Source organism: Pieris napi, chromosome 2 (genome assembly GCF_905475465.1).
Source record: "Pieris napi chromosome 2, ilPieNapi1.2, whole genome shotgun sequence".
In the NCBI taxonomy this organism is placed as follows: Eukaryota; Metazoa; Arthropoda; class Insecta; order Lepidoptera; family Pieridae; genus Pieris; species Pieris napi.
The window spans coordinates 13500897-13528008 of NC_062235.1; the positions used below are offsets into that span (position 1 = coordinate 13500897).

A 27112-nucleotide genomic window follows, 5' to 3' on the forward strand; every position below is an offset into this window, starting at 1 on the left:
AAGTAGCGTTGCGTAATTAATTTCCTCGTGGTCTTTATTCCAGGGTGGCTAACGTTATGTACTGCGTCAAATGCGGTACGTCGGTATTCTTCAGGTAGGTACGGACGTATGTATGAGGTTGAAGTTTCGCAGAGTAATTTGTTGTTTGACGCGGGCAGGTTTACTTCCTTGAAAGATAAGTTGTTCTGTAAACTGAGTGCTTGAATTTTATCGCTATCGCGCTCTTGAGCTATTGCAAGTTGATTGTAGTCGATCGGCGATGGACATGTAATTGCGTCGATGCGTGATAATGCGTCTGCGGCTGCATTTTGAGACCCACTGATGTGCCGTATATCAGTGGTAAATTCGCTGATATAAAGTAGCTGTCGGGTGCGTCTCGGTGATTCGCTGTTTGTATTTGATTTTGTATAAGCGAAAGTTAGCGGCTTGTGGTCCGTGTATATTATTATTTCACGTCCCTCGAACATTTTTCGGAAGTGTTTGACAGCCATATAGATGGCGAGTAGCTCTCGATCATATGTACTGTAGCGAGTCTGTGCGTCGCTGAATTTCTTCGAAAAATAGCCGAGTGGTTGCCATGTGTTGTTCACAAATTGATTGAGTGCGGCACCAGCTGTTTTGTCGCTCGCGTCGCTGAATATAGCAAGCGTCGCATGGTGAGACGGATGAGCGAGTAAAGCGGCGTTTTTTATGCTCTCTTTACATGCTTCATATGCTTGCGTTGATTCAGCGGTCCAGTCGATCTTGGTTTTGTCACGCTTCTTGATGTTGTGCAGGTAAGTATTTAGCGGCGCTTGTATGGTGGCGGCGTCTTTGATATTTTCGCGGTAGAAGTTTATCATACCGAGAAAACGTCGCAGCTCTTCTACGGTTTGTGGCTTTGGAAAGTCTGTGATAGCCTGTACCTTCTCTTGGGGTGGCTGTATTCCTTCCGCCGTGACTTGATGACCGAGGAATTTGACAGTTGGCTGGCCGAAAACACATTTTGATGGGTTGATGGTAATGCCGTATTCTTCTAGTCGCTGTAATACGGTGCGTAGGTGTTTTCGGTGCTCTTCCTCGTCGATTGACGCTATCAGTAGATCATCAACGAAAGGGAATACGAAGTCGAGTTCGCGCAGTACTTCGTGAATAAAACGTTGGAATGTCTGGCCGGCGTTTTTTAGACCAGGACACATGCGCGGAAACTCGAAAAGGCCAAATGGTGTGATTATGGCGGTTTTCTCCACATCTTGCTCGCTGACTGGCAGTTGTTGGTAGGCGCGGTTGAGGTCGAGTGTGGAGAAAATTTTCTTCCCTGCGAGTTGGTAAGTGAAATCACGTATGCGTGGTATGGGATACCGATCGGGCTTGGTTATAGCGTTGAGCCTTCGGTAATCGCCACACACGCGTAGCTCTCCACTCTTCTTAGGCACGACGTGAAGAGGTGATGCCCAAGGGCTTTTGCTTGGTCTGCATAACCCTTGATTTATCATGTTCTGAAATTCTTTCCTGACCATTTCGTAGCGATGCGGCGCAATGGGGCGTGGTCTGCAGTGAAGAGGCGGTCCATTTGTTTCAATGAAGTGTTCGACGGAATGTTTAGGACTTAGCTTCATTGAAGTGAGTCTAGTTGTGCCTGGGAAATCTGCTAGTATGCTGTGGTAATTTTGCCCAATGTCTATACTGCGAACTGTAGGTATGCCCGCAGTACTGAGTTGAGCGTTAGTTACCAGCTGTGTTTTCCCGTCGATCAATCGTCGATTTTTTACGTCGACAATGAGGTGGTGGTACTGTAAGAAATCTGCTCCCAGGATTGGCTTGGACACATCTGCTACGACGAATTTCCATGTGTATGGTCTTCGGAGGTTAAGATCGAGTGTGAGTGACTTCTCTCCGTATGTAGGAATTACAGTGTTGTTGGCGGCGTAGAGTTGAAACGGCAGTGGTTTTTCGCGTGAGCCTTTTTTCTTTGGTAGCACGGAGATATTGGCTCCTGTGTCGACCAAAAAGGTAAGTTTCGTTACCCTGTCGGTAACGAAAAGGCGGTGTGATGATTCGGTAACGCCGGTTCCCGCCGCGGCCAGCGTTACTTTTAGTTTTCCGACTGGTTAATGGGCTTGAAACTGCACGGTGGTGCGCATTTCTTCGCGTCCATACCGTAGCGATGATGGTAATAGCAGTACGGCATTGGAGATTTTTTTCGGCTTCGGTCTTCCATCTGCGACTCTCGTCGGTTTTCGTTGTGATGTGGAGACGCGTTCCGCGAGCGTGATTGGAAACGGTGGCGAGAGCGACTGTTGCGGTAGTTGTCGCGAGGTTGTGCTCGTAGCTCAGCCACTTCCAAAGACAACCTTCTTATTTCACCGATGAGGGTGTCGATGGTTGGCTGTTGCGGATGAGGTGGTGGAGGCGATGGTACAGATGCGAAAGGCGTTGCGACGGCAGCGATGTGTTGCAACGGCGTGTGGACTTCCATCATTTTGTCCGCGAGCAAGGTAAGGTCGTCAAGCGTCGTTTTGATTTTAAACGCTTCGCTGACAGCTAGCACGGAACGAATGTGTGGCGGCAGATGCTCAAGCCACATCATTTTGATGGTGCTTTCGGGAAATTTATCCTTGTTGAGCTGCTTCATTTGCCTCATCAGCTGGCTGGGTTTCTGGTCTCCGAGCTCGACTTGCGACAGTAGCTTCTTCGTTTGTGCGCTATTAGACTCTTCGTATAGCGATATTAAACGGTCTTTAATAGCGTTGTAGTAATCTGCTTCCGGCGGCGAGCAAATAAGATCGGCGATGTTTTGAATGTCTTGCTTTTCAAGCTGTGCGATGACCATCTGGGCGAGCTGGGCCTGGCTTCGTTTTAAATCGGCGGTTGCTGCTTCGAAACTGCAGAACCAGAGGAGCGGCTGGTCACGCCAGAATGGTGGCACGCGGAGCGACAGTGAAATACCGGAGACTTCTTGGCTCGACGGTGTTGATGAAGTTAGACGCTCTGCACCGGAATTTTCTGTTGTCGACATCTTCAATGTTCTTGGTGTTCTTCTCGGGTTTTTCTTCTCGGGGTTGTTCTTCTCGGGCTTGTTCTTCTCGGGGTCACCACTTTAGGGATGTTTGCTTGATGTTGACTGGTTCAGAATTACTTGGTCGATGTTAAAATAAAACTCCCTAATTACTTGTAGAGAAGAGGTGAAGATGGAATAGTGAATGATGAATGATTTTATTTACAAAACTGTGTACAATTATACTTAAAAATTATCCTACACTTACAACTAATATTGACATGTGGTGCCCAAATGCGGAGCGTTGATTGGTTGCGCAGGTACCAGAGTAGGCGATAAAAATGCGGCGCGGCAAAAAGTTGGCCTTTTTCTGCACGCAGCCGCCGAAGCGTACGAACGTGTTCATCTCAGAACACTTCGGTATCGTAGCCTTACGATAACGCTAAAAACTGTCCTTTTCAGGACAAATTACCGTATCTCGACTAAACGTCTAACAACTGTCCTTTTCAGGACATATTATTCTTGTTTCACGACGAAAACGTTTGACAACTGCCCTTGTCAGGGCAAATTACCGTGTCTTACGACACGATGAAACTGTTCTTTTCAGAACACGCGACCATAACTATTCTGATATGTTCTTGTCTGAACACATCACTGTTTCAATACGACACGTTAATCAATCACCTACAGTAACATTGCGATGTTGAAACCTAGAATACTAAAAGCAGTTTAGAGTATTCATAAATGGATATACAATACCAAGAATAATAATGTATTTTGTTTATTAATATTCTGTGTTTGTTGTTAGTCATTTCAAAATTTCAAATTTGACATAGTTTTGAAAGTAAAAATTATTTTAATAAATTTTAGTATAATGTCCTATATTCGTGTAATTAATAGAATGATGAAATTTTCCAATTGATCGTAAATATAACAACTGTTTAAACATAAAATGAAGAAAAACAAAGAAAATAAAACACCCGACTCGAGTAAGGTAAATAACTTTTTCCATAGTCGAAAAATCTTTAGTCTAAATGTAACAATGTATGAAAAGCTTTTTATAAATCACTGAGGGAGTCCACATTATATTTTTGGCAATTCCATTTATATTGAGGAAAAAGGATGCAGGACTCGCGCCACAAAGATGGGCGCTGCCAAACTCCAGTAGAGATTTCGGGTATGCTTGGACCTCCTAACACTCAACTCTACAAACTCTTTTATTACCTTGAATCTACTATTTTCGAATCAGACTCCTTCGCAACTGACGCATCCAGGCTCATCTTTCGTGGTGCAAGTTGTACGTTGTATAGAAAATCGTAATTCTTCAAGATTGGCACAAGCTAGTCTGGGTATAAAGATAAATTGACATCTCATTAGAAGGCAGGAAATAATGGAATCACAGAAGTCATTGACCTATAAAACATGTATGTTGGTAGGCTATGGTATTTCTATTTATCATAATGCTTTCTCTCCCTCCCGTTTTAACTATTTTTAACCCAAATGCTGTCGTATAAAAATAGTAAAAAATCTAGTCTCAATGTTTAATTATGTGATTAGGGTAAAAAAGCAAAATCCAAAAAGAAACTAGAACAAGCTCCGAGACCAAGCATTCTCGACGTGATGAGGAAGACGAGTGACTGCGACTGCGAGGTCGTTGCAAGGGCTGTGCGGTCACACGTTCATATGAACCTTAGCTTGGCAGATAAGAGAGTCGAATTAGGCAAAGACAAACCAGAAGAGACTTAAGACATAAACGATTAAGCAATTAAAGAATGATGGCCGCATTCCAAGTACTACCTCACGTCGACATCATGTCTTACAAATAATTAGTTACTATGCACTTATAAAAATAATGTATTACCATAACTTTTGTTTTATTAATAAATATCCAGTTAATACGGCAAAAAAACAAACCAAATTTCAATGTAAAAATGTTTAAATTTTTAATTCGAATTTCAAAATGTCGTTTTGACTGTGTAAAGACGACTTTTGCGAATACTGTTTTAGGCAAGTAACTTGTACAATAATTTATTTTAAACTGAAAGACTCAATAAATAAAGTATTATGTCACTTTTAATTTACTTTCAAAGCAAAAATCTCTAAGGAATAAGATATGTCATTTTTGAAGTTTTATTATGGTCTTAGCAACAATACGTTTAACGATAGAAACTTGGTCAGCGCTTCGTAGTTGTATTCGAAACTAAAAGGAATAATCGTCCGACTAGTATAGGATAGATCTAGGAACGGTCAAAAACTGCGTATTGACGTATATTTGACAGAACCATCACTTTTTTTTCTCTTTGACAACAAGTAAAAAAAACAATCTAATTTCTTTGTTTTAGCTTAAGTAACAGAGTAAACACAATTTGGCAGAAAGACACGTAAGAACTTAGCAAAGTATTATGATTGCAATTAGACTGATTTCCTTTTGATTAATAAAGGGCTTTTGTTATAGTTATATGTATTGTTATAGCTATAAGCTTCATTGGAATCTTATTTGAGATTGTCGTTTTAAAAAGCTCAAATAAAAACAATACAATACAGGGGTAATATTTTTTTAATTTGATATAGGAGGAGAATGACAGTTAAAAAGATTTTTTTTTACACGAATTGTTTTGTTTTTATAAGAAATTTGATAGCTTTTCTTAATTATAAAAATTATTCACAAACACTGACTGTAGTCGCCTAACATAATACCAACCTATGTTAACCCCACTGAGATACATATATATTATAAAATATGAAAAAAGGACATTCAAACGCTTCATATAACAATATTTTATTGAGAGTTCTCCCCATTAACACTAACATACTTCTCGAATCGATCCCTCAAATACGTCCAATACTTCTCCCTAATCTTATCATATTTCGTCGCAAGCGCAGAGCACAATTCCTTCGCCCTCTCGACATTATGGAAACCATTAGTCTCATTTTTCTTAATGGCCTCCTCGCACACGTCGATAATAAACGCCAACAAAAATGGCGACCGACATCGGTTCTTGTACAATTCCTCGCAAAACGACGTAACTACACCATTTCCGTTGAGTCCACGTTTGTCGTGAAGTAATATTCCGCGGAGGTAATTCCAAGCGCTCTCGTTGTTTTTGACAAATTTAATTTTTTCTAACGTGTAGCAAATCTCCTTTTGCACGTTCAAATCGGACCAGCCCGTGTGGTTGTTGTGGATGAAGTAGCGCTGATTCCACGCGGAATTGTTCCGCACGTCGTCTGATAAGAGGCTGTCGACGAATTCGATCTCCTTGTCGTAAAGCCTGAAAAGTTAAAATCATTGGTTAAACTAAAATTTTAAAATAATATCTTATATATAACTAGCAGATTGGCCAAGCGTTGCTGTGGCTAAAGTTTTTGTTATATTACATAGTAGCAAACTATTCAAGGGAAACGGTAGGAGAACACCATGCTTTTTTGGTGGTTATGCCATTAAGTCGTAGCTTATGTGAAACGTTGCTACTTTCAATACAGCGCCATCTGTTAGAATTGTGACTATCAAATAATAAACAAATATTTTGCAATAAAATAATATTGCGGGTATAAATTGAGATATAAGCTATCCTATCTTTTAATTTAGATCAAACTACACACGGTGTGCAAATTTGATTGATATCAGTTCGGTAGTTTAGGAGTCCATAGCGGACAAACAACGTGACACGTAATTTATATATATTAAGATTGTTTTTATTATGTTAGTAAATTTATACAAATACTAGCGAATACCCGACAGACCTTGTCCTGCATATTTCAAGCGATTAAACAAATCAATTGATATTAAACGTAGTATGAAAGTACCGAATGCAGCGCCGGTCACTCGGGCTGATTTGGGAATCTAAACCATCCGCCACACAAACGCATACTCAATAGTATATTTCATTACGAGTGCGGAAAGCCTGTCATTGCAAAGAGTTCCGACAAATGTCTACCTATAATTACCTAAATACCTATAATTATAATTCATATATGACAAAATTTATAATTCACATAATATATTGAAATTGGTTTTAGGTTGCATATTTACTGTTTGAGACAAACTATTATTTATTTCGTATGATTGTTCATGTATATTTAATATATAATATAAAAAAACAACTAAACTCGTAAAATGGCGCGAACCGTAAAATAATATAAGATTTTTTTATTGTTTTCTTCACCCATTCTGGGTAGGCAAAGGGAACTATGCCCATACAGCCAAGTCTTCAGTAGAATTTTTTTATTGATATGAAATGAAATGAAATCTAACCCTACTCATTGAATCAAATCATTTAATCTGATATTTAAACAAATTTGTAGCTTTTTTTAGAAATATTTGCATGAATCATAAAAACTTCTTGTTTTTTTTCTTTTTAATAGACATTATTTTGACAGTTGGGAAAGAGAACGCACGAGTTCGGAAAAGGTAAAGAAGAAGCTCGAGTATATAATAGCCCACATCCCGAACGCTATACGTCCCTGCAAGACGACACTTTTTGAGCAAATGTATTAAAAAATTTATTCAAATCGGTCTTTGACAAATAGCTTTAACAACAAACATATACTTATTTTGTCCTTGTTGATGAATAGTTTAAATAATTCTTTGCTATTTCAGAACAAACAATATACAATTCATTAAAATGATAAATAAACTAATAAACTATATTCTAATTCTCCAATGTTTTTAGTATATTAACTTTAATAATTAGTTAAGGCCGTTTAATTTAATTAATAAAGGTTTCTTAATTAAAAAAATAATCAAGGTATAGTTTACCTAAATTAATAAAGGATGTGAATATATGATACTATACATTTTTAAAATCTGTTCAGTAGTTCCAGAGATAACTGCTTCAAATTTATCTCTTATATTTGTCTGTTTAAACAATATTCTTATCTAGATTAGCAAACAGTACGTGAGACAATCTCTTTACAAGATACACTTTATTGGCTACAATAAAGTCACCAGCTTAAACAAAATACTGTACAAGCTGTTAAACTAGTGGTTAAGGTTGTGGATTCAAATTCCAGCTGTATACCAATAATTGTTGTTGGCAATTATCTAGCTTTTATGCTGATAGGATTGTAAGAAATCAGGCTGTCTTACGGCCCGTATTCCAAAAGATTTCTCAACTTACAATCCCTGCTTGAGCACTGTCAAAGTTCAAATAAAAAAAAATTCAAACAACTTTTGAAAGAAGATTGAAGTGAGACTTAACTTATAAAGTAGATAACATAAAACTTAAGTTACCTGAAAGACTTAATGGCCCATTGTCTGTGTTGCCAGGCATGATAATTTTTTGGATCATGAAGCAGTGCCTCACCAGTCAGATCTAATTCTTGGGAAGGATCTTGTAGCCATTCAACTAACACCCGTCGGTGATGCCACACCTAAAAAATTATGATAAGAAATTTAATTTTGGGGTTAATTTTTCCAGGAATAGAATAATCAGTCGAGGTCTGTAGACTAATCTAATTGTCAGTAAAACAGGCACACAATGTTCCCACTCCGGAGATTCTGAGAGTTCACTGTTTATATACAAACTAGAGAGGATTAAACATCTCTCACTCTCTCAGGATCATGAAGAAATTATTTTTATAATTAAACTTACTTGATAGTTTTTAGGTGATATTTTGATAACAGATTCAACATAGTCCAATTCAGATCTGAGGTCCGTGCCCAATTCCTTTAACAGCTCTCGTCTGGAATATTAAGAATTTTGAATAATTTTAAGCATTAAAAAAAATTCTAGGATTCAATTTCAAACAGACAGATGATAATCTAATTATATAATATTTTAAAATCACATTTAGTTTATAGTGTAGCATTCTTCTGGGCAGGGTGCGCACTGCACAGAATGCTATCCTTAAAAAATACAAATGAAACAGACTCATGCATAAGTTTGGACTAACCCTATTTTATTATGGGTATATTAATTCAAACCTATACTTTCTTACAATTTCTCTATGTTTTAAAGACTGAAATATAACATTGAGCATAAACAATTGTATGGGATCAATTTGGTACATATTAATTTATATCCAGATGTAATGTTTAAAAACTCAAGAACCATAAACTAAACTGCAAGGGCAGTTTTAAGCCACTTAACAATATTATACGACTCTCATCAAAACTATAACTCATATACCAGTATTACCTGTAACATTTTCAAACATTTGTTTAATTGTTTCGTTTAATTGCAAAAAAAGTGGTACATTAAGATCATTCTTTTGACAATAAACTTAATACTATCTATTATTGTGAGAGACTGGTGCTTGAAAAAGGTTGGGAAAACCTGTTATTACAAGTCACCAGTCCCTCTTGGACATAGTGGCAAAAAGTATTGCTAATACAACTTTTAAAAACGAACAATAAATAATTTATAATAGAAAAATAAATATGAAAAAAAAATAGAACATTAAAAGTATTATATTTTATAATATCAAATAATTGACTCCTATTTTTTTTCTTTTAATAGCTACAAACTTACTTGGAGTAGGGTTGATTTTTACATGAACATACCTGTACTGCCAAACTGTATAATTAGCAGAATTGAGCTCCACTGCATCTTTAGTTAACTCTAAGGCACGCTGTGATTTCTCATCTTTTTGTAGTATGGCACGGAAGTAGTCATACACATCTTCAACTGAAATATTTAGATTATTATTGTTTTATTTTGTTGTCAATGTTGGGTGAATTTTGTTCACAATTAGTTAAAGATCAATAGTGAAAGTAATTAATCCTAAAATAGGTATCATAAAGCTATAGATTATATTATAATATCTTCTTTCTCCCTGATGTGATAGATGATATAAGCAAACATAACCAACTATACTTTTACTATAATTATTTACCTTTTAGCATGAGGTACTTACATTTTTCTGAATGTGCAATCACAACTACTGGCGATGGTCCATCATCTTCTGGCACTGGTTTAATGTCACTCCAATCTGGTCTATCCTTGTAGAAAATCCAACCAGCGTCACTGTCGCCGCAATCAGACATTATCACGAACTAAACTAATTCGGGTGGCTTACAGTTCCTAAATGTATATAATTCTTTATGATATACAAAAGTATTACTGCAAAACTATGTATTCAACGTTATCTTTATGATAAGCTTTGTGTTTTATGCAAGTTAATAGTAAATTTAGTGTATTACTACAGTCAACCTAGAGATTTGATAACAATTTAATACAGAAAGTATTTTTTTTAATTTTAACTTTTAAGGTGTACTATTCTAAAAAATAAAGGGGGGTCGGGACTAGATCTTTAGAGTTGAGATGAGTCCTAGTGACAACTGACAAGAATGTTATTGACGTTTGATTTGACAACTTTATTTTTAGTCTTACTAGCCGGTCGGTCAGGCTAAAGCTTTCAGACCATACCGCTTTGTCTTTCTTAAATATTTTACTCGTGTAAATTTAAAATTCCACTGTATTATGGGACAGAAATATTTAGCAAAATGCTAAAGTGCATTTTTTATTAAACCTAACTTGGTCGCTGTATAGACAAAGTCTTTTAATTAGTATATATAATTTAAGTAATGTATATAATGTAATGTAACATACTGCCATCTGTACAACTTCTTTTACATCTTAAGTACAATGTAATTTATAAATGTTATAAATATTTCATGGTGACTCAAAAGATGGCGTTATGTACCTAATTATTACCTATTAAGTATTAAGGAATAATATTATAATATTATAGATATTATATTTGGTAATAATGAACGAAAAACGAAATGAATGATGTAAATTTCATCTTTAGTATTAAACAAACAGATGATATAATTTTCAATATATGTCTAGATGATGAAATTTCGTCTTTGTCCATTGTTTAGCTAGTGTATGCCTATAACTTACAGTTTAGGGAGGGTGTCAAAGGAATGGACAGAGGGACGCTCCCCTAGTACTCCCATTAGTATTGCATGAATTTGTTTTGTTTGTGATTGAGTACGCACGTAAAGAGTGACGTAATGTTTTATACAAAAAATTAGGTGCTTCTTTAAAATGCCATAGGTTAATTAACGATTGCATTTTTATTAGCTGAATATAGAAAGGTTATCTATATATTATACTAGCTGACCCGGCTAACTCGTTCCGCCTTAATAATAATATCGTTGTTACTTTAGTTAAACTTATTTTAGGATTTCATTAAGGTGATAACTTTTTTTGCAAATAGAGAAATGTTTTATTGCTTGCCATTGCAAAAGAAGAATGGCAGTTTTACACATTAGGCCTCTTCTCTCTATCGCCAATATTGCGATACTGCATGTTAAAGCACTTTCTGCTTTACAACATTTTTTGATGAGGTAACACATGTTTTCGATCAAGATCAAAGCCTGGTTATGCATCTCCTCATTTACCTCAAGTTCGGAATTTCTTGAAGTGACACGAATTCGACGTAAAATGATGCGTAGTTTTGTCAACAAATGTCACCACATGCCGTGTCCATTCGTAAAATTAATTAATTAATTTATTGTTATTCGATAACTTATCCGATATTTTATTACTTATTCTGCTATTCGGAGTGGAGAAAAATCCATCAAAAAAGACATAACTAACATCGGTCCAGCCGATCTCGAGTTATAAGTGTTGTAACAAACACGACTTTCTTTTATATATATAGATAATACATTTTTTATGAATGAAAACTTTAGCAACATACACTATAACTAAATAGAAACCTACTGACGGGTGACAGACTTTCTGTTTAACTTTACCGCAATATATTTAAGATTTATACAAATCACCTTATAACGAATGGCGACTGGCGAGCTTAAAAAAGGAATTTTACTGCCTTCGAATCATCAATCATTAATTAATCGGAAATTAACATTTGTATCTTAATCCCACCGTTCTCTCGTTTTGTCTCAAAATTTTTAAAGGACGGCTGATATTAAGGCCGTTAAAGTTATTAAACTAATTAATAATTATATATACGTATTGTTTTGTTTATAAAATCTACACAGAGAGCGAAGTTCAGTCTAGTTCGAAAGCCGTTGCATGAATTTCTGTAGAATTTTTTAATTCTGTAAAGTTAACTTTGCGAATAAAACAGAGGCACTATTTCTACCGGACACTTATGTGCTAACTTTGTTTAAACTTAATATTGTTAAGTCGTTCATTACGAGAACAACATGTAGTAGAAACTTAACGTAAGGGGGTCACCACATTTCACAGCAATTTGAAGATAATCAAAGGAAAACGTCACAGAAACGAGATAATTATAATTGCAGTTAGTAATATGTTCTATTTATTGTGTTGGTCTGTGTTCCAATCTGAAATGATAAAAAAATAAACAAGAAAACAGTAATTACGAAACATGATACAATAAAAATGTGCTGAAATATTATCAAAGACAGAAAGTTTGCTTTCAAGTCAAAAAACAATTCATGAAAGTATTTTATAATGTTATGTGCCTGTTTTTTTATTTATCATTATTAATTTGTACATGTATATAAATTATACATGATGAACATTTTAAGGAGTCACGCTCGTAGATACCTGTTTAATAAAGTATATTACATCACGGCTATAACAAAACGTGCTGAACGTATCTCCCACTAATTTCAAAGAAAAACGTGTAACAACGGTCACCCTACTGTCGGCCATTCCATTCATTTCCCCCGTTCTCCCTATCCACCCTCGCATCGGCTTCGGGCTTACACGCAATCGGCACAGTGTTGCCACTTTAAGGCCTTCCTCACTAGATTTAGTAAATTTTAATGTTAGGTAGGTATATTTTGCAAATATTTTGAAACATTAAATTTTTTTAATGGATTGTTCCAACTTCAGATACAAACAATAAGCAATAACGAAAGTCACGAATTTCAATTCAATTTGCTCATTGGTACTGTATTTACATATTAATAAGTGTATCTTAATTTTTTACTCTTTAGTCAAATTTATTACTGAATAATCTTAATGTAGGGTGTGAGTTTTTTTATAATTATTTTATTTATTTATTTATACAGATGTGAGATGTCTAGTATTTGTAGAATCTAGAAAAGCATTTCTGTATCCCAGGGAATTTTGACAACAAATATAAGGTCTAAATTTTTCGAAAGCTGGCAACATTGAACCGGCAATTTTGAATTTCAGTTCGTTGTCGTCCGCTTGACGTGATGTGTGTGTCGCGAACGGGGTAGTTATCCTTCGATCTTTTGAAACTAGTGCAATTTCGTAATTTGTGTTCACATTTCCCATGTTTTTTTATTTTGTTTTGTATTAGTGAATATAGAAGTTTTTTATATTTAGTTTAGTGAATTTCTTGTCGAGTTGGCGCGTTTGGAAAACTTACGTAAGTAACTGCAATGCGATATTATGTTTATTAGATAATTTGGGTTCATTAAAATAATTCATTCATTAGAATATAACTTATTTATATTTAGGAATAACTTTCATATTTCTTCAGGAACTTATTTTTTGTTGTATCTTACTTTTACAAATTTAAGTTATAATAATTGTTGCCTTAAAGAAAGCAAAATGGCGTAGCACTTCTCACTTCCGTAACTCATTACATCGTGTACAATTTTTGCAACATATTTAAGGGGAAGGGGTAATTAATACCTGCTTTTTTATATTATAATTTTTTTTAAACTTTTAATTTGTTTGGCTAAAGTTTCCAATAATGCCAATTGAAGGTTTAATTTTTATAACGTTTGTTTATATAAAGCTTCGTGTAAAGACTCTGCCTACGGAAACGTGTTCATACGTGAACATAACAATCGTCAATCTTGTTATGAGAACATAATAAGAATTTACTTATTATGTTCTCATTACTATAACTTGATTTACTTCGATAAAATCATTTTTGAATTATTATACATTGGCGTCGACATACAGTGTTACTACGCAAATTAATTAGAAACGTAACGTTCTTACATTTCTATACCTGGGCATATTTACAATTAATTACAAAGGTCCTACGTTCATTAGAGGTAGTAGGCATACATGTACTTTAAGTACATTGTATTCTAAACGAGTTGGATAGCTTTACGCTGATTAAATTCGCACAAAGCTTGTGAACTAGACTGTAACGGTTCGTTTTCATGTCGACAAGCTTTGTATTGTGGTCCTTCGAGTTCTGCCCCGGTAGAATGCGAAAGTGTCCCTAAGGCCTCAGAATGCGGCACAATTGACACCCAAAGTTATTTTATGGCCTACCTCTGCGTATTTCAAAACATATAGTTGCCTACTTCAGATTAGTAGTTACTAGATTTATGTTTTAAAGATTATTAGATGGTTTAATACATACTATGAATACAGGATTTTCTTTTAATATAGGTCAAACTAAACATACATATTTTAACGTGCTATGCACTATAAGAAATACAGGCTGACACAGGTTACACTTAATAAGGCACATTATTTGCCTTTCCGCGGACCCCGGAACCGCTTATCATGACAATTGCCATTGATTTTTTAATAAATTAATAGAACAAAGGAGGATGTTTTTCCGTACGTTTCGCAGCTCATTAAAATATAAGGGTAGTAAGTAATGAAATAATAATAATTTCATCATAACATTTGAGGTGGTTATGATAAAACCGCTGTTTTCTTGATAATTCCGTTGGATTTAGTTTTTTGACAAAGTTATTAGCTGTAGTTATCTATCCCGTTAGCTTTTTTAAATACTATTAATTCCTTCATCTTTGATCACTTGGGAGCATTTGCTCTCTACCCATCGATGCAAATCAGTGAATCTCGAAAGATCGAACCAAATGCCCCACGCTATAATCGTTTGCGTTACCCACTGAGTCACGGAGGGCAGTATGAACATACAATTCCATTTTTAACACAAGTAGTGAAGATAAAACTTAAATAATTCATCTGGTTAAGAAGCGTACTTTGAATAATAAACGAGTTTTCTTTTAAATCATTGTTTCCCTTCCGTATTTTCTTTCTCGGGAAGTTTTCATTTCTCTACTGTAATAATTTAAGGTAATAAATTATTATAAAAATGAATGCTTGTTTATTTAACGATACAAGAATATAATGATACAATACTTAGTAATTAGGAGGACATATGTGGCGGCCTTATCGCTAACAAACCATAAAGACAAATAGTAGACACGGACGCAGTGCCATAACTATGTATATTGTATAATGTATATACAATATAAATAAATATACACATCAATTGTATACAATAATTGAATTCAAGTATTGATAGAAGAATCACGATCATTTCAGAGATAGTTGGACAAGTAATAAGAACAGATGTAGGATGATAGTGTGGCACCAGGTCCCATAGACAAAGAGAGAGTTCCATATAAGTGGAACCCTAAAAGATTTACCGCAAAAAGAAGAGAGAGAGTATGATAAAATGTAAATAATACTAAGTAATTATATTTGTGCGTGAATGCGGTTTCTTAGCGTCAAAGCCTTGTGTCCGCTTTGCTTTAACATGTCAAGCATTTCAAGGAAACATCTCTAGCAAACTTGATGTGGTTTTATTTTTATTCACACTCTAAACAAAACTCATTTCCCAGACGTATACGAAAGACGAGAAACTTTATTCAATTCTATTTTCTCTGGCGAAGGAAATAAATATAACCTTTGTTTTCAATATATTTAAGAGCATAAATCTCAAATAGATGTATTACATTACAAACAGTAATATATTTGGAATATATATTTTATTGAATCGAAACTTGTTGGTATGGTTGTTAAATAGTAACGTTTTGTCGTTTTTAAAGGCCGGCACTTCCGAGCCTTCTGGCCATGTGAGTGTCCATGGGCGGCGGTATCACTTAACATCAGGTGAACTACCTCACCACCCATTTGCCTGCTTGTTAGTGTTTTATTATTTTCAATCAGTTTTAGCTATTTAAACACCACTTATAATTATTATTAATCCAGTAATATGTGTCTTAAACCTGAATATGTCTGATATGTGTGAATATTTATTGCGTGAAGATTTTTTTCTTATATATATCCATGCAAAACAGTTACAGAGGCGAGGAGGTTGAATGCAATTAACCTTTACAGATTCAAAGCGTCTACAAAGTTTTCGATTTAACAATAAAATGTTATTTGAACATTGATCAATTAGTACGCAGACATTTGATTGTGACCGAAGGGTCGAACCAGACACCAATTAAACGTTTACACGTGGATGCAGTAGACCAGAAAACGATGGCACATTCCATTATTTTTCATACAATTTACATGTCATATTTTTTTAAATCATATTTCAATACAATTCAGTGAATATTCACGTGATTTTTTGAAAAAATGTGTCATTAATTAGTCTTTACATATAAAGTTGTTTTCTGCTGTCTTTTATTTTTTAATCTACGTACCATTTTAGTTATTAACTATTAGCTAGACAGTCATCTCTCTATATGGACTCTGGTGTAATGTTGCAGCTCCTTACAAACGTTGTGTAAAAAAAAACATGGCGATTAAAAAGAGTGGCGGAGAGTTTATTGCCAGTTCTCTTCCGTTCTACGCCCTTGATTTGACAACTGGCACTAAATGTAAAGTTAGAAGCATTTCATATACATTTCTTTTTTTTGACGATCATAAGTGTACAATGTGTTACCTATATTATGATTTTGAAATTGAATTTATATTTGAATCTGTACCTACTATATGTACTATGTGCCACTGTCTACGGTTACTCGTTTCAAGATACTCTTTTCTAGCACAATTTTGTGCTGATCATTTTCACGTTTGAAGGAATTGCTACAGATTACAACATGGACGATTATGTAAGGCCAACATTGTATATTTTACCTGTGAGATTTGGTGTGACCACATCCCTAAATAGATGAACCAATTTTGATGGTGAGTGATTCAGATTAGATCCAGCGACAGAATTCTTGTAATTTCCTTATTATTAATTTGAGACCTTACTGATATTTGTAATGAGATGTCTTACATATTCTAAGATGTGTTCAAACTTTTTGATAAGGATATTAATATGAGCAGACGAGAAAACTTTTCTCAATTCTTGCGAAAATCAAATTAAATTTGCAAATGATCTTATCATGAACATGACGATTACCATCTTATGTCATATCTTAAAACAGATATATATATAGATATTGAATACTTAACTTATTTTTGCCCGTGGTATAATGTAGACACCAATAAAATTTAAAGAATTAAAGATTAATAGAATAACAAATATTCTATTAATCATTAATGTATTGACACAAATGATATTTTCAATGCCTTTTATTTGTGGCTGGTTTATTCCTAAGTATTGTACAAATTAAACCCTCTTGAGTTCCTTGTGACATTAATATTTTTTCGGGATGTTAACAAAGAAGTCTGATCACTCTCTTGTCTATGAAAGGCTAGACACACTCTTCATAATGCGTTTTTTTTAAATAGCTGATTGATATATATAGTGATTACGTGGTCTTTATAGTTTTAGTGATAGTGACAGACCAAGATACTTGGTCACGTTATTGATGTTAAGGGCTGTTGAAGGGGCGCTGTTTTCTTTGAAACCGTTTACTAACGAGTCCCCGACACTGCCAATTACTAAAGTCAATCGCTTCTGATTGCATTAGCCACTGGGATATTCTAAGCTTTGTCGAAACGAATGAATTGAAATCAAATTTATTTGTGTACGTTTTAGTTCAAATTCTGTAATTTCAGATTTAACTGAGAAGATTTTGTGTTAGGAATACGTTTTGTGGCAACTTAAATTTAAAAATTTAATCGGTGTTAGACCTGTAGAATTTTAAGTCGTTTTTGGTTCACATGGTGCGTTTGTTACGTTATCTTTGTATACTTTGTGTTTCAGAGTTTAAATAAAATTCAATATAAATCGATTTTCGTTTAGTTTTTTTTTATAATTTTAAATTAACTATAATATAAGAAAATTTAAATTAATACAAATAACCATTTAATTAACAAGACAATTATGGTAAACATAAATTTTACAAAAAATTATGAAGTAAAAGTAAAAAAAATATTACACTTCCAATTTTCGAATTTAAAAAAAATAGCGGATGTCAGATCTTAACACGTTCACTGCGCCATCATTTTTAAAGAACTTTCAGCTGGTGCTATGGAGACCTAAAAGATCTCGTAACAAGCCTATCCCTGGGTCCGTTTGAGACCTAATCAGTCTCCTAAAAATACACTTTTGAAAATAATTTATATCTTCCAAAAAAACAATGACATATATTTTGAAGTTTTTGTGGGTGAAAGATAGCTAATTGCTTTATATTTTGCTAGGTTCGCACGCAGTTACGACATTTGAATAAACTACAAATACCAAAAAAAAATTAGGTATCTCGTACCGCAACCGAAGATAGTTCAAAATGTGTAGTAAGTAGTGATGGGAATAAAATAATATCTCAGTTATCGATTCTAAAAGTTTTATTAATTATGCAAAGTGTTTTTCATTAAAACGTGGTAAGCACATTGATTGCTTGCACATTACGCGCAAATGGTAACAATTCATTTAGTTTTTTTTTAGAAGCGTCAGTGCTGTTTAACTACGTGTGCTCCAACGAAAAAGGTCTATCGTTAAATATTTCATAATCAGAATCACTGTCATTATTAGTCAATGGGGGGCAAATTTGAACATTTTCCAAAACAAATATTTTACTGGACGATGCAGCAGTATAATCCGGCGTTGATTTTTTGTTAGAAACCTCACCAATAAAATAGATTTTTTACACTTTTTTCTTTTATAATCACTCATTGTTTATCAAAAATAATCAACACGCTGGTATATACGCGAGTGTTGTTTCCAAAACGTGCCCGCGACTTCCTGAATGTCGATTCTAGGGCAACACTAAAAATCCCATCCTCCATCTCTTGCGTCTACGAGGCGTACGATTTCACGAGTACCGACATATCTCCTAACGCAAGGAATTAAAACAATTACAGTACTGTGCGTTAGGGACCTAATCCATCTCTAATTTATTTTGTAATGTCCTTGAATTCAGCTTTAAGTAGGAAGCAAATATGTATATTTGTCCTGCTCATCCTTAAAGAACTTTACAAGTTACATCCTCCCGCAAGGAGTGAAAAAACACGATTATGTTCAACGCACAATACGAAAGTCCTGCAAGAGATCTGATAGATCTCGTAATGCAACGAACGTGTTAACAATGTTTTTTTTTTTAAATTGGACTGTCCACTACCGAATATATCAAGCTCTGGATAAGTAGTGTTTTTTGCTTATATTCGCGGATATTTCGAATGAGAACTTGCCTGAACTCCTAGGTTGGTTTTTGCAGACGGAATTTGGAAATTTTCCTGATTTTATACCTTGGTTATGAATAAGGGACGGCAATGTTAATGTTTGATAATACCTGAGCTATATGGTAATGTTCATATTAAAAACACAGCCAGGAAAACAGAATATCAACCTAAAATTATCATAATATACTAATTAATACTTATGATATACATTTTCTTTAGTTTTTTTCTGAATCTTTAACTAAGTTTATACAATTTGCGCACAATAAGTATCTCAGTAAATGGAACAGATGTAAAGAAATATGTATGGCCCCTGACTCAGGATACACAATATTTTTTTTCTTTTTAAACTTTGATCATGAACATCATGTACATTTAGTTTGTATAAAAACTATAATAAATGTGTTGCAATTTAGATCGCGGTAAATCAATATAAAATTTAAGCGTGATATTGGCTCGTTTCGTAAGGGTAGATAACTCACCCTAATCTATTTAGCCACACGTCAAACGTTACGATAAAAGTAAGTGAAGATATATTATAATCTTAAACTTTTTTCATAATAGATCTCGGTTAATAATTTAACTGCTCTTAGATCAAGTTACTATGTTTTAGTTTGATGTCGGTTATGTATGGACAATTTTTCTTTTAGCTTTCAGCAATTTTGATATAAAATTTACAAGTTAATATATTTAGCAATGTTACTAGATAAATGTTCTAGGTTTTAATTTGTTCAATTACTTGAAAAAAATTTATTTTGCTCGTTTTAAAACGACAAAAATTATATGCGAAATATAAAATACTAAATTATGTGTATTTTATTAAGTTGCATTGATTAAAATCTATAATAAGTTTTCTGTCTGAAAAGAAGTAAAGCGTTTCTGATTTACTTTCAAAAACTTTGTAGTTTTAATCAAACACACATTATAGATCAAAAAATATCTCCCCCGTCCACGGTTATTGTAGTCAGTCAAAAATAGAGATACAAATTGCTGAATCAAGGCAAGTGATACAAGACGAAACTTCGTATTTTACGGCTTATAATAAATTGAATAGCCCCTTAATTTAGGATGAATCAATATTTTGCCCCTTCGCCTCTCCGACTTGACGCAATACCTAAGTGTGTGTGTGTGTGTAAATGCAATGGGGTGACTAAAAATTACATGAGTTGGTGTAGGTCACTGTACTATCGATTAGAAATGGCACTTTTCGTTGTGAAAATATTTACAAAATGTATTATTACATTATATATTTAAAAACACCTACCTATTTGCAGTAGTAATAATTTGCTAATTAGACTTGAAACTGTCCGTGCCGATTAAACACCTCTTAAATGTCTTACTAAATAAACAATTAAACTTATTTGGGTGTTAATTTTATTATATATGTCACCGTAAAATTGTAAATTAAATACGTATATGTATTTTATATTTACAATTTTCTTAACCTAAAAAGTATTAATAAAATAATGTTTAATTAATTATTATTTACTATATTTGATTTACATTTGAGTCAATTTTAACGAGACAAATAGTAAATACCTTTGTAGTCTCATCCTCAGATACACAAACCCAGCGTTTACCCAGCGTCAGATTTTTGTTGGTTAACAATACATTTTATTTAAGCCCTTTGAGGAACACTGAATTTGTATGAGCGTAAATTTATACAAAACATACTTACCAAAGATTAAAATAATCATAATTTTTTTTGCTTTTAAATTAGTAATTACCCCGCATGCCATATATTTATTGTATATATGTTTCAGTAAGTATAGAAGCCTCTGAAAACATCTCAATGAAACTAATTTGAAGGTAACCGATAGTATGTAACATACGTATATAATACGTTAACTTTCTTATAATAGGGCGCTCTAAATGAGTGAAATTAACGCTTGCTTAGTGGTGACTAAGCCAGCCTTCAATGAAGCATTATTAAAATGTGATATTCTCGAAAATTTTCAAAGAAAGAGCCTAAACGGTTTTGTACGGTAAAAATGTTTTTGCGTTTTGTTTATAAGGGAAAGTGACAAAGGCTTTTATGTTTTGACACGCGACAACTTTGTTTGCCGTCGTCACCCTTCCGTCGGGTCCTCTTATACGATTAATTTTATATATGCCTAGTAAAAACGAGAGAAATAACAATAAGCTTTTGACTTTTCAAAACTAATTTATATATAAATCAAGTGGCGCCAAAACCTCTCAGCTCTTAACCCTTTAGATATATATAATTATATAGGGGCGTAGTTACTTGCAAATATAGGTGACTAATTACTATAGAAGTAGAAACTTGGTAAAGGCTAATTGCCTAATCAGTCTTCTCCTGACACTATATATCTATAGATTGGGCAGTGTTGGCCTAGTGGATTCAATGTGCGACACTCATCCCTGTGGTCGTAGGTTCGATCCCCGGCTGTGCACCAACGGACTTTATTTCTATGAGCGCATATAACATTCGCTCGAACGGTGAAGAGAAACATTGTGAGTAAACCGGCATGCCTTAGACAAAAAAGTCGAAGGCGTGTGTCTGGCACACACAGCACACAGGAGGCTGATCACCTACTTGCCTATTAGATTGACAAATGATCATGGAAGAGAATCAGAAAACTGATGCGCAGACCTAACAAGGTTGTGGCGCCACTGATTAATTTTTATTTATTTATACAGAACGGTGTAGGTAATTTAGCAATGTAATGTTGAGATTTGAGAAATGAAAGAAAATATACAATAATAAAAGGAATATACCTTCTTAGCGTTTAACTGGATCTTTATTAAACTTGTTAATAACTTAGATAAATGCCTTTGTAAGAGTTAACTTTTAACAACTCCTAAGTGTGTTACCGTAAATTTTGGATCTAAATATCGTCTTATTAATGACTATTAAAGATGATTTTTTTTTTAATTTATTGCGCGTTTATTATTCGCACATAAACTTATCATTCACCTGTTATTACTTACGGCTTCGCATTAAACAAGCAGCGCCCAAAATTTCGTAATAAAATCACCCCTGAGCTGGCCCTTGCAGACGGCCGTAGGGCTGTCGCGTGACGAATGCAGTTTACAAATAACTAATTTTTTATTTGTGGGGGAGATAATGGATAGGAAATTGAGTTTTTGTTGAGATTGTTCGCTGTTGTTTATATGATAGAAGCTATCGTTAAAACAACACATTCACAACTGTTAACAAACAATTTTAGCCTTAATTTCACTCTATTTTCATATTTGCGAACACATTTTTTCTAATAACACTTTCAAGACCTTTTTTACTCTTTGTCAAAACTGAAATTCGCCCGGCGATTGTGCTGATATGAGGCTGCTCTTTTTTAATATAATTAATAAGAAACACAAATATTTAGTTGACAATACATAAATAGTACAGAATATATAACAGTGATTTACATTAAATTATATACATTTTTATGTACATATTAAAAATAGCGGCTAGGTACAAACACATAATACTAGTAATATAGCATACATTCATGATTTATCAGTGAATATTCCTTAATAAAAAAAATTACGTCTATCTTGCTTCATGCATTTCAAGCTTCGACAGAACACTACTACTTTCCTTCTGCAAACTCCCTGGCACGTGTACACGTCCAAGTCAGTAGCAAGTTGGCATTAGACAAAGGGTTGAACATAAGTGTTTTTTTTATATAACAGGGGGAAAACGGGCAAGAGGCTTACCTGATGTTAAGTGATACGCCCGTGACCGCCGGCCTTTTAGTCTCTTTCTTCCGCACTTTCATATTTCTTGGGGGTATGGGCTCCGAGAATCTCACTCACCGCACTTTGTTTCTGTATGTACTAAACTGAAACCTATTGGTTTGACGGCAAGATTGTGAACCTCAGCTTACTGCTTACAATTTAACGTATTATTATTCGGTAGATTGTACTACACTAACTTAGTTATCATTCAAACTTCTTTAGTCAATTACAGATTAATTTTACTTTCCAACAATTTCATATAACTACCGAATAATAATACGTTAAATTGTAAGCAGTTCGTTGAGGTTCACAATCTTTCGACAGTTTATAATCTCGCGAGATAGATTACAATCTAACGGTGTTTACAATTTTACGGTGACATATATACTACAACGATTTCATAAAAAAATCATACGGTACTTTTGATTGCTAAATGCATTTAAATAATTAATTTTTGTGGTGACCCTAATAACGGCGTCTGCGTAATTTCCGTGTTCCCCAACAGTAAGGGTTGCAGGCTTACTTCATTATGTACAAGAGGCGCCCCCTAGCGTCAATATGCGAAATGCACGATCTTAGATTGAAGCTTAATTTGAATAGTAAAATTAGGACACTTTTAGATGAATCTTTTCAAAATGAAGTCCCTTTCTAAGATTGAATTCTAATTCTCTTGCCATATTTAGTTAGCCTGTCTCCGTTGCTGATGATGCTGAGGCTGGTATATGATGGTTTTACATGTGATTTTCTGCAAAAGTGTTTTTGACGTGATAACGTCTTTAGTCGGGTGACATGTTCAGAAACTTGTGTCACACCAAAACCTCACGAGCGCGATCGCAGGTATAACGAGAGAGAGACGGACCGATCTCCCGTCTCATCTCGAGCGCTGCCAGTCATTCCGTGAAACTTGTCACGCGGAGTCCTCACGAGCGGAGGCTGGCATAGCGTTCGAGTGAGTGGACCGATCTTCCGTCTCTCTCACTCTAGCGGCATACAAACGAATGGAGATTTTCTCGTGCGGTTAAGTTTTCGTTGAATGTTTAACAGTGAAACAAAATGTGAAGTGCAAGTGAAGTGTTACAACAATTGCAACAAAAAAAGGTGAATAAAATAAAATAGCCTACTTACTAACAATTAACATTCTTGAATAAACTTGTAAAAGTAATGAAAGATGGAAAAAAGACACGTGTAAACAAACGAAATTTAGAGGTTATGTTATGATAAAAATGAATTGTGGTAGTGTTAAATAAAAAATTGTTATCTTCATTAATTCCTTACTTCCCAAAAACTTATATCACCAATAAGACGTTATCACGTAAACATCTCGATCGTAAACCTACTTTACAAACAACCAATTTTTTTTTTTCGTTTAGCAAGTAAATACGCCTAGTTTCATTGTTTTTTTTAAGTATGTTTTTTCCAAATATTTCCCTACTAAGGTTGCCTGGAATAGTCCTCCTTATCTTTTAAGTTTCCCGATTCTTTTATTACTTTATTGCAAGATAGTGTTTACCACTATATATATATGAGTAGATTTATTCATCATACACATATACGATCAATAAAAAAAACTCGAGAACACATCAATGTTTATGACTATTCGTCAAAATGGCGCTTTTATTACAGATTTGCTCCCCTACAAATGTGGAAATATAAGTATTTATTGCTTAATGAATTCTTTTTTATACCTCAGCGTGACAGACCGTAAATAATACGCCATTTACTATAATGGAGCCTGCTCGAAAATTTATAGCAATACACGTTTTATGAGAAATTCTACTAGGCTTCTCATTATAGGGTTTTTATAATCATGTAGAGTCTTAGACTGTATGGATCCTTGTGTATGTGAAAATATTATACACTAAAATAACTGGCCTTGGCCTTTAGTCCCTGCCGACAGACACCGATTTTGGAGTATGACCATTTTTCTAGTTTTATCACGATATTTTTCTTCACTGTAGGTATGTGTGTATTAATGAACTGAAAATGAACACACGTCCCTTATTAGGTTCGTTCAGAGTTCTAAGTAACGAATATCGTTTTGTATGGCACAAGTGCACAATACGCATACTTGTGCACTGTAATATGTCTTCCGTACATGGCTAGTCTCTATATAAATTAACCGCCGTGAAACCGTATGGAGTTCTCCATATAAAAAAAAAAATATTTATGGGTTTGATTAACTCTGTAGCAGAGTTGGCTGATCACTTACTTAGTACTTACCTATTAGTTTGAAAATTGATCATGAAATAGATACAGAAATCTGAGGCCCAGCCCCAAAAAAGGTTGTAGCGCCACTGTTTTTTTTATTAACGTATGGAGTTGGATATTATCTACGTTGTTTTAGTATGAAGTGTTACCATAGGAAACCTCCAAAAAATACAGCTTTGCTTATCTGTAATGGGCTATATGAGGAGACAAAGGGTGTGAGCTTGACCCTATCGTTCGTGGATCAACCATTTATTTTAAATGTCCCCAACGGGAATACACAGAATTACCACAAAATAACGCTTTAAGTTATTCGCGTTTTAATTAAGTTTCGTGTATAATAATTTAGGAGCAATTCAGACAAAGTTGAACCTTAACTAGACTTTATTGAACATGAGTTAAGAAATCATTTTTTGTCTTCTATTAAACTCAAATTGTATGTCGAGATCGCTATTTAAAGATTTAAATTGACGCCTGGTAGATTTTACCGGTGACCCCAGAGCTGGTGCTTCCCTCGCTCAACGAATAAATATCGCAATACATGTCGAAATGCCACCATTAAAGGTACACTGCAAAAAATTACTCTTATCATTTTTACCTACCCTGCCAAAAGAAGAATAACTTCAAAATGATGAGAGTAAATTTTTACGATGCGCGCGCACACCGTCACAAAAAACCGACACCCGGAAGTTAGCTATAGTCAATATTTTAGTCTTTTTGAAGTTATACTCCTTTTGGCGCGTTGTGCGCGCGCACAACGCCCAACGTCCCAATAAACCGACACCCGCACACCGTCACATAAAGCCGACACCCTGAATATCTATCTGTTCAAACGTCGGTAAAACAGTCTGGGCCGCTAGTTGGCGCTTGCTCTGTTTTATCGACAAGTTGCATTGTCTGTCATGGCGTAGTGTTTATTTAAACTAAAATAATGATTTCTATACGAGAAAACCCGTTCCAATGTGAAAAACATAGTGTTTCTTTAAAAATATTATGATAAGTACCTATTATATCGTTTCGATTGGAAGTGACCATTACAATGGACAAGATAAATGCAATTCGAAGAGGGAAACGTCCCTCTAAAGTGCTCGAAGAAAATTATTACGCCAAAGAAGTATAACTTTAACGCGTGTACATAAGTACACGTTTATTTCTCAAACGCGCCAAAAGAAGTATAACTTCAAAAAAAATTATGTCAATTATAATACATATTAATAATTTGTTTAACAGCAATTTGTAAAAGTCGGTTATTTAAAATAAAACACCCCAGAAATGAAATTTCTTTGAATATGAATAATTGAATAGGAAAATGTCTAAGTTTGGAAATGTAATTACGCGGAAAATAATTATTTCAAAATAAACCGAATCAAAGCGTGACATTTTGATAAATTGAATTTCATTGTAAAGAATTTGGTTTGAATATTCGTAATTAAAATAAAGATATTTGTTTGATTCTATCTCGATAATCACACCTAACTACAATATTTTTAATAAAAGGTGTTTATCAACATTTCATGCAAACGGTCTTTTGTTGTTTCGAGTCGCAGTCGACTGAATTTCTTAAAATATTATTTAGTTACCGGAAATTATGTAACAAACTACTGTGCGTGAGGCTTACATGTTTTAATCAACGAAGTTAACAACCACAATATTGATCCCCCGAAATTGACACGCGATGACCGCACTTGACCTTTAATATGTCAAAAAATTCCAGCCCTAGAGTCGTGTACACACACACACAATAAAATTATATGTTTAATGTCAGCAAGCGGCAGTGTGTAATCGCTGTTACTGTGAAAGTAAACATGATGCTAAAATCCAATACATTTTTGAGTTAGGGACTTATGGTTGTCAAAGTTATCGCTAAGGGTGGTAAGATGTATCAACAAGTATCGATGACGCATGTCAGGTACAGAAGGCTCAGAAAATATTTAAAAACAGATGCTATTGGATTGCAGTCAACACATTAATAGTTATGGTTTTTTTGAAGTGAAAACTTCTTTAGCGGCGTTATACACTTTTTTTGGAATGGGTAAAAATGTTAAACTCGCGTCAGGAC

At 34.4% G+C, this 27112-nt stretch overlaps 2 protein-coding genes across 5 annotated transcripts in view; one reads left to right on the forward strand and one right to left on the reverse strand.

Moving 5' to 3' along the window:
- Positions 1 to 5735: 5735 nt before the first annotated feature.
- Positions 5736 to 10263, reverse strand: LOC125061801 (protein farnesyltransferase/geranylgeranyltransferase type-1 subunit alpha). The gene is made up of 5 exons (XM_047667403.1): positions 9836 to 10263; positions 9483 to 9606; positions 8572 to 8662; positions 8211 to 8350; positions 5736 to 6249 (listed from the first exon to the last, which is right to left on the reverse strand). The coding sequence occupies exons 1-5, from the start codon at positions 9963 to 9965 to the stop codon at positions 5757 to 5759; spliced, it is 978 nt and encodes a 325-aa protein (XP_047523359.1). The 5' UTR covers positions 9966 to 10263; the 3' UTR covers positions 5736 to 5756.
- A 2820-nt stretch (positions 10264 to 13083) lies between these two features.
- The window catches only part of LOC125056828, a 141388-nt gene continuing 127359 nt past the window's right edge, over positions 13084 to 27112 (forward strand). For all 4 annotated transcript variants that reach the window (XM_047660133.1, XM_047660158.1, XM_047660149.1 and 1 more), the window contains exon 1: positions 13084 to 13267. The gene's annotated coding sequence lies outside the window, so the exon portion shown is untranslated. The remainder of the gene's footprint in view (positions 13268 to 27112) is intronic.

Coding starts and splice junctions, on each gene's coding strand:
- LOC125061801 (XM_047667403.1), bottom strand. CDS start 9,965: ATGTCTGATTGCGGCGACAGTGACGCTGGTTGGATTTTCTACAAGGAT. Junction 8,663..9,482: donor TATACAGTTTGGCAGTACAG/GTATGTTCATGT, acceptor TTAATATTCCAG/ACGAGAGCTGTTAAAGGAAT. Junction 8,351..8,571: donor TATCACCTAAAAACTATCAA/GTAAGTTTAATT, acceptor ATAATTTTTTAG/GTGTGGCATCACCGACGGGT.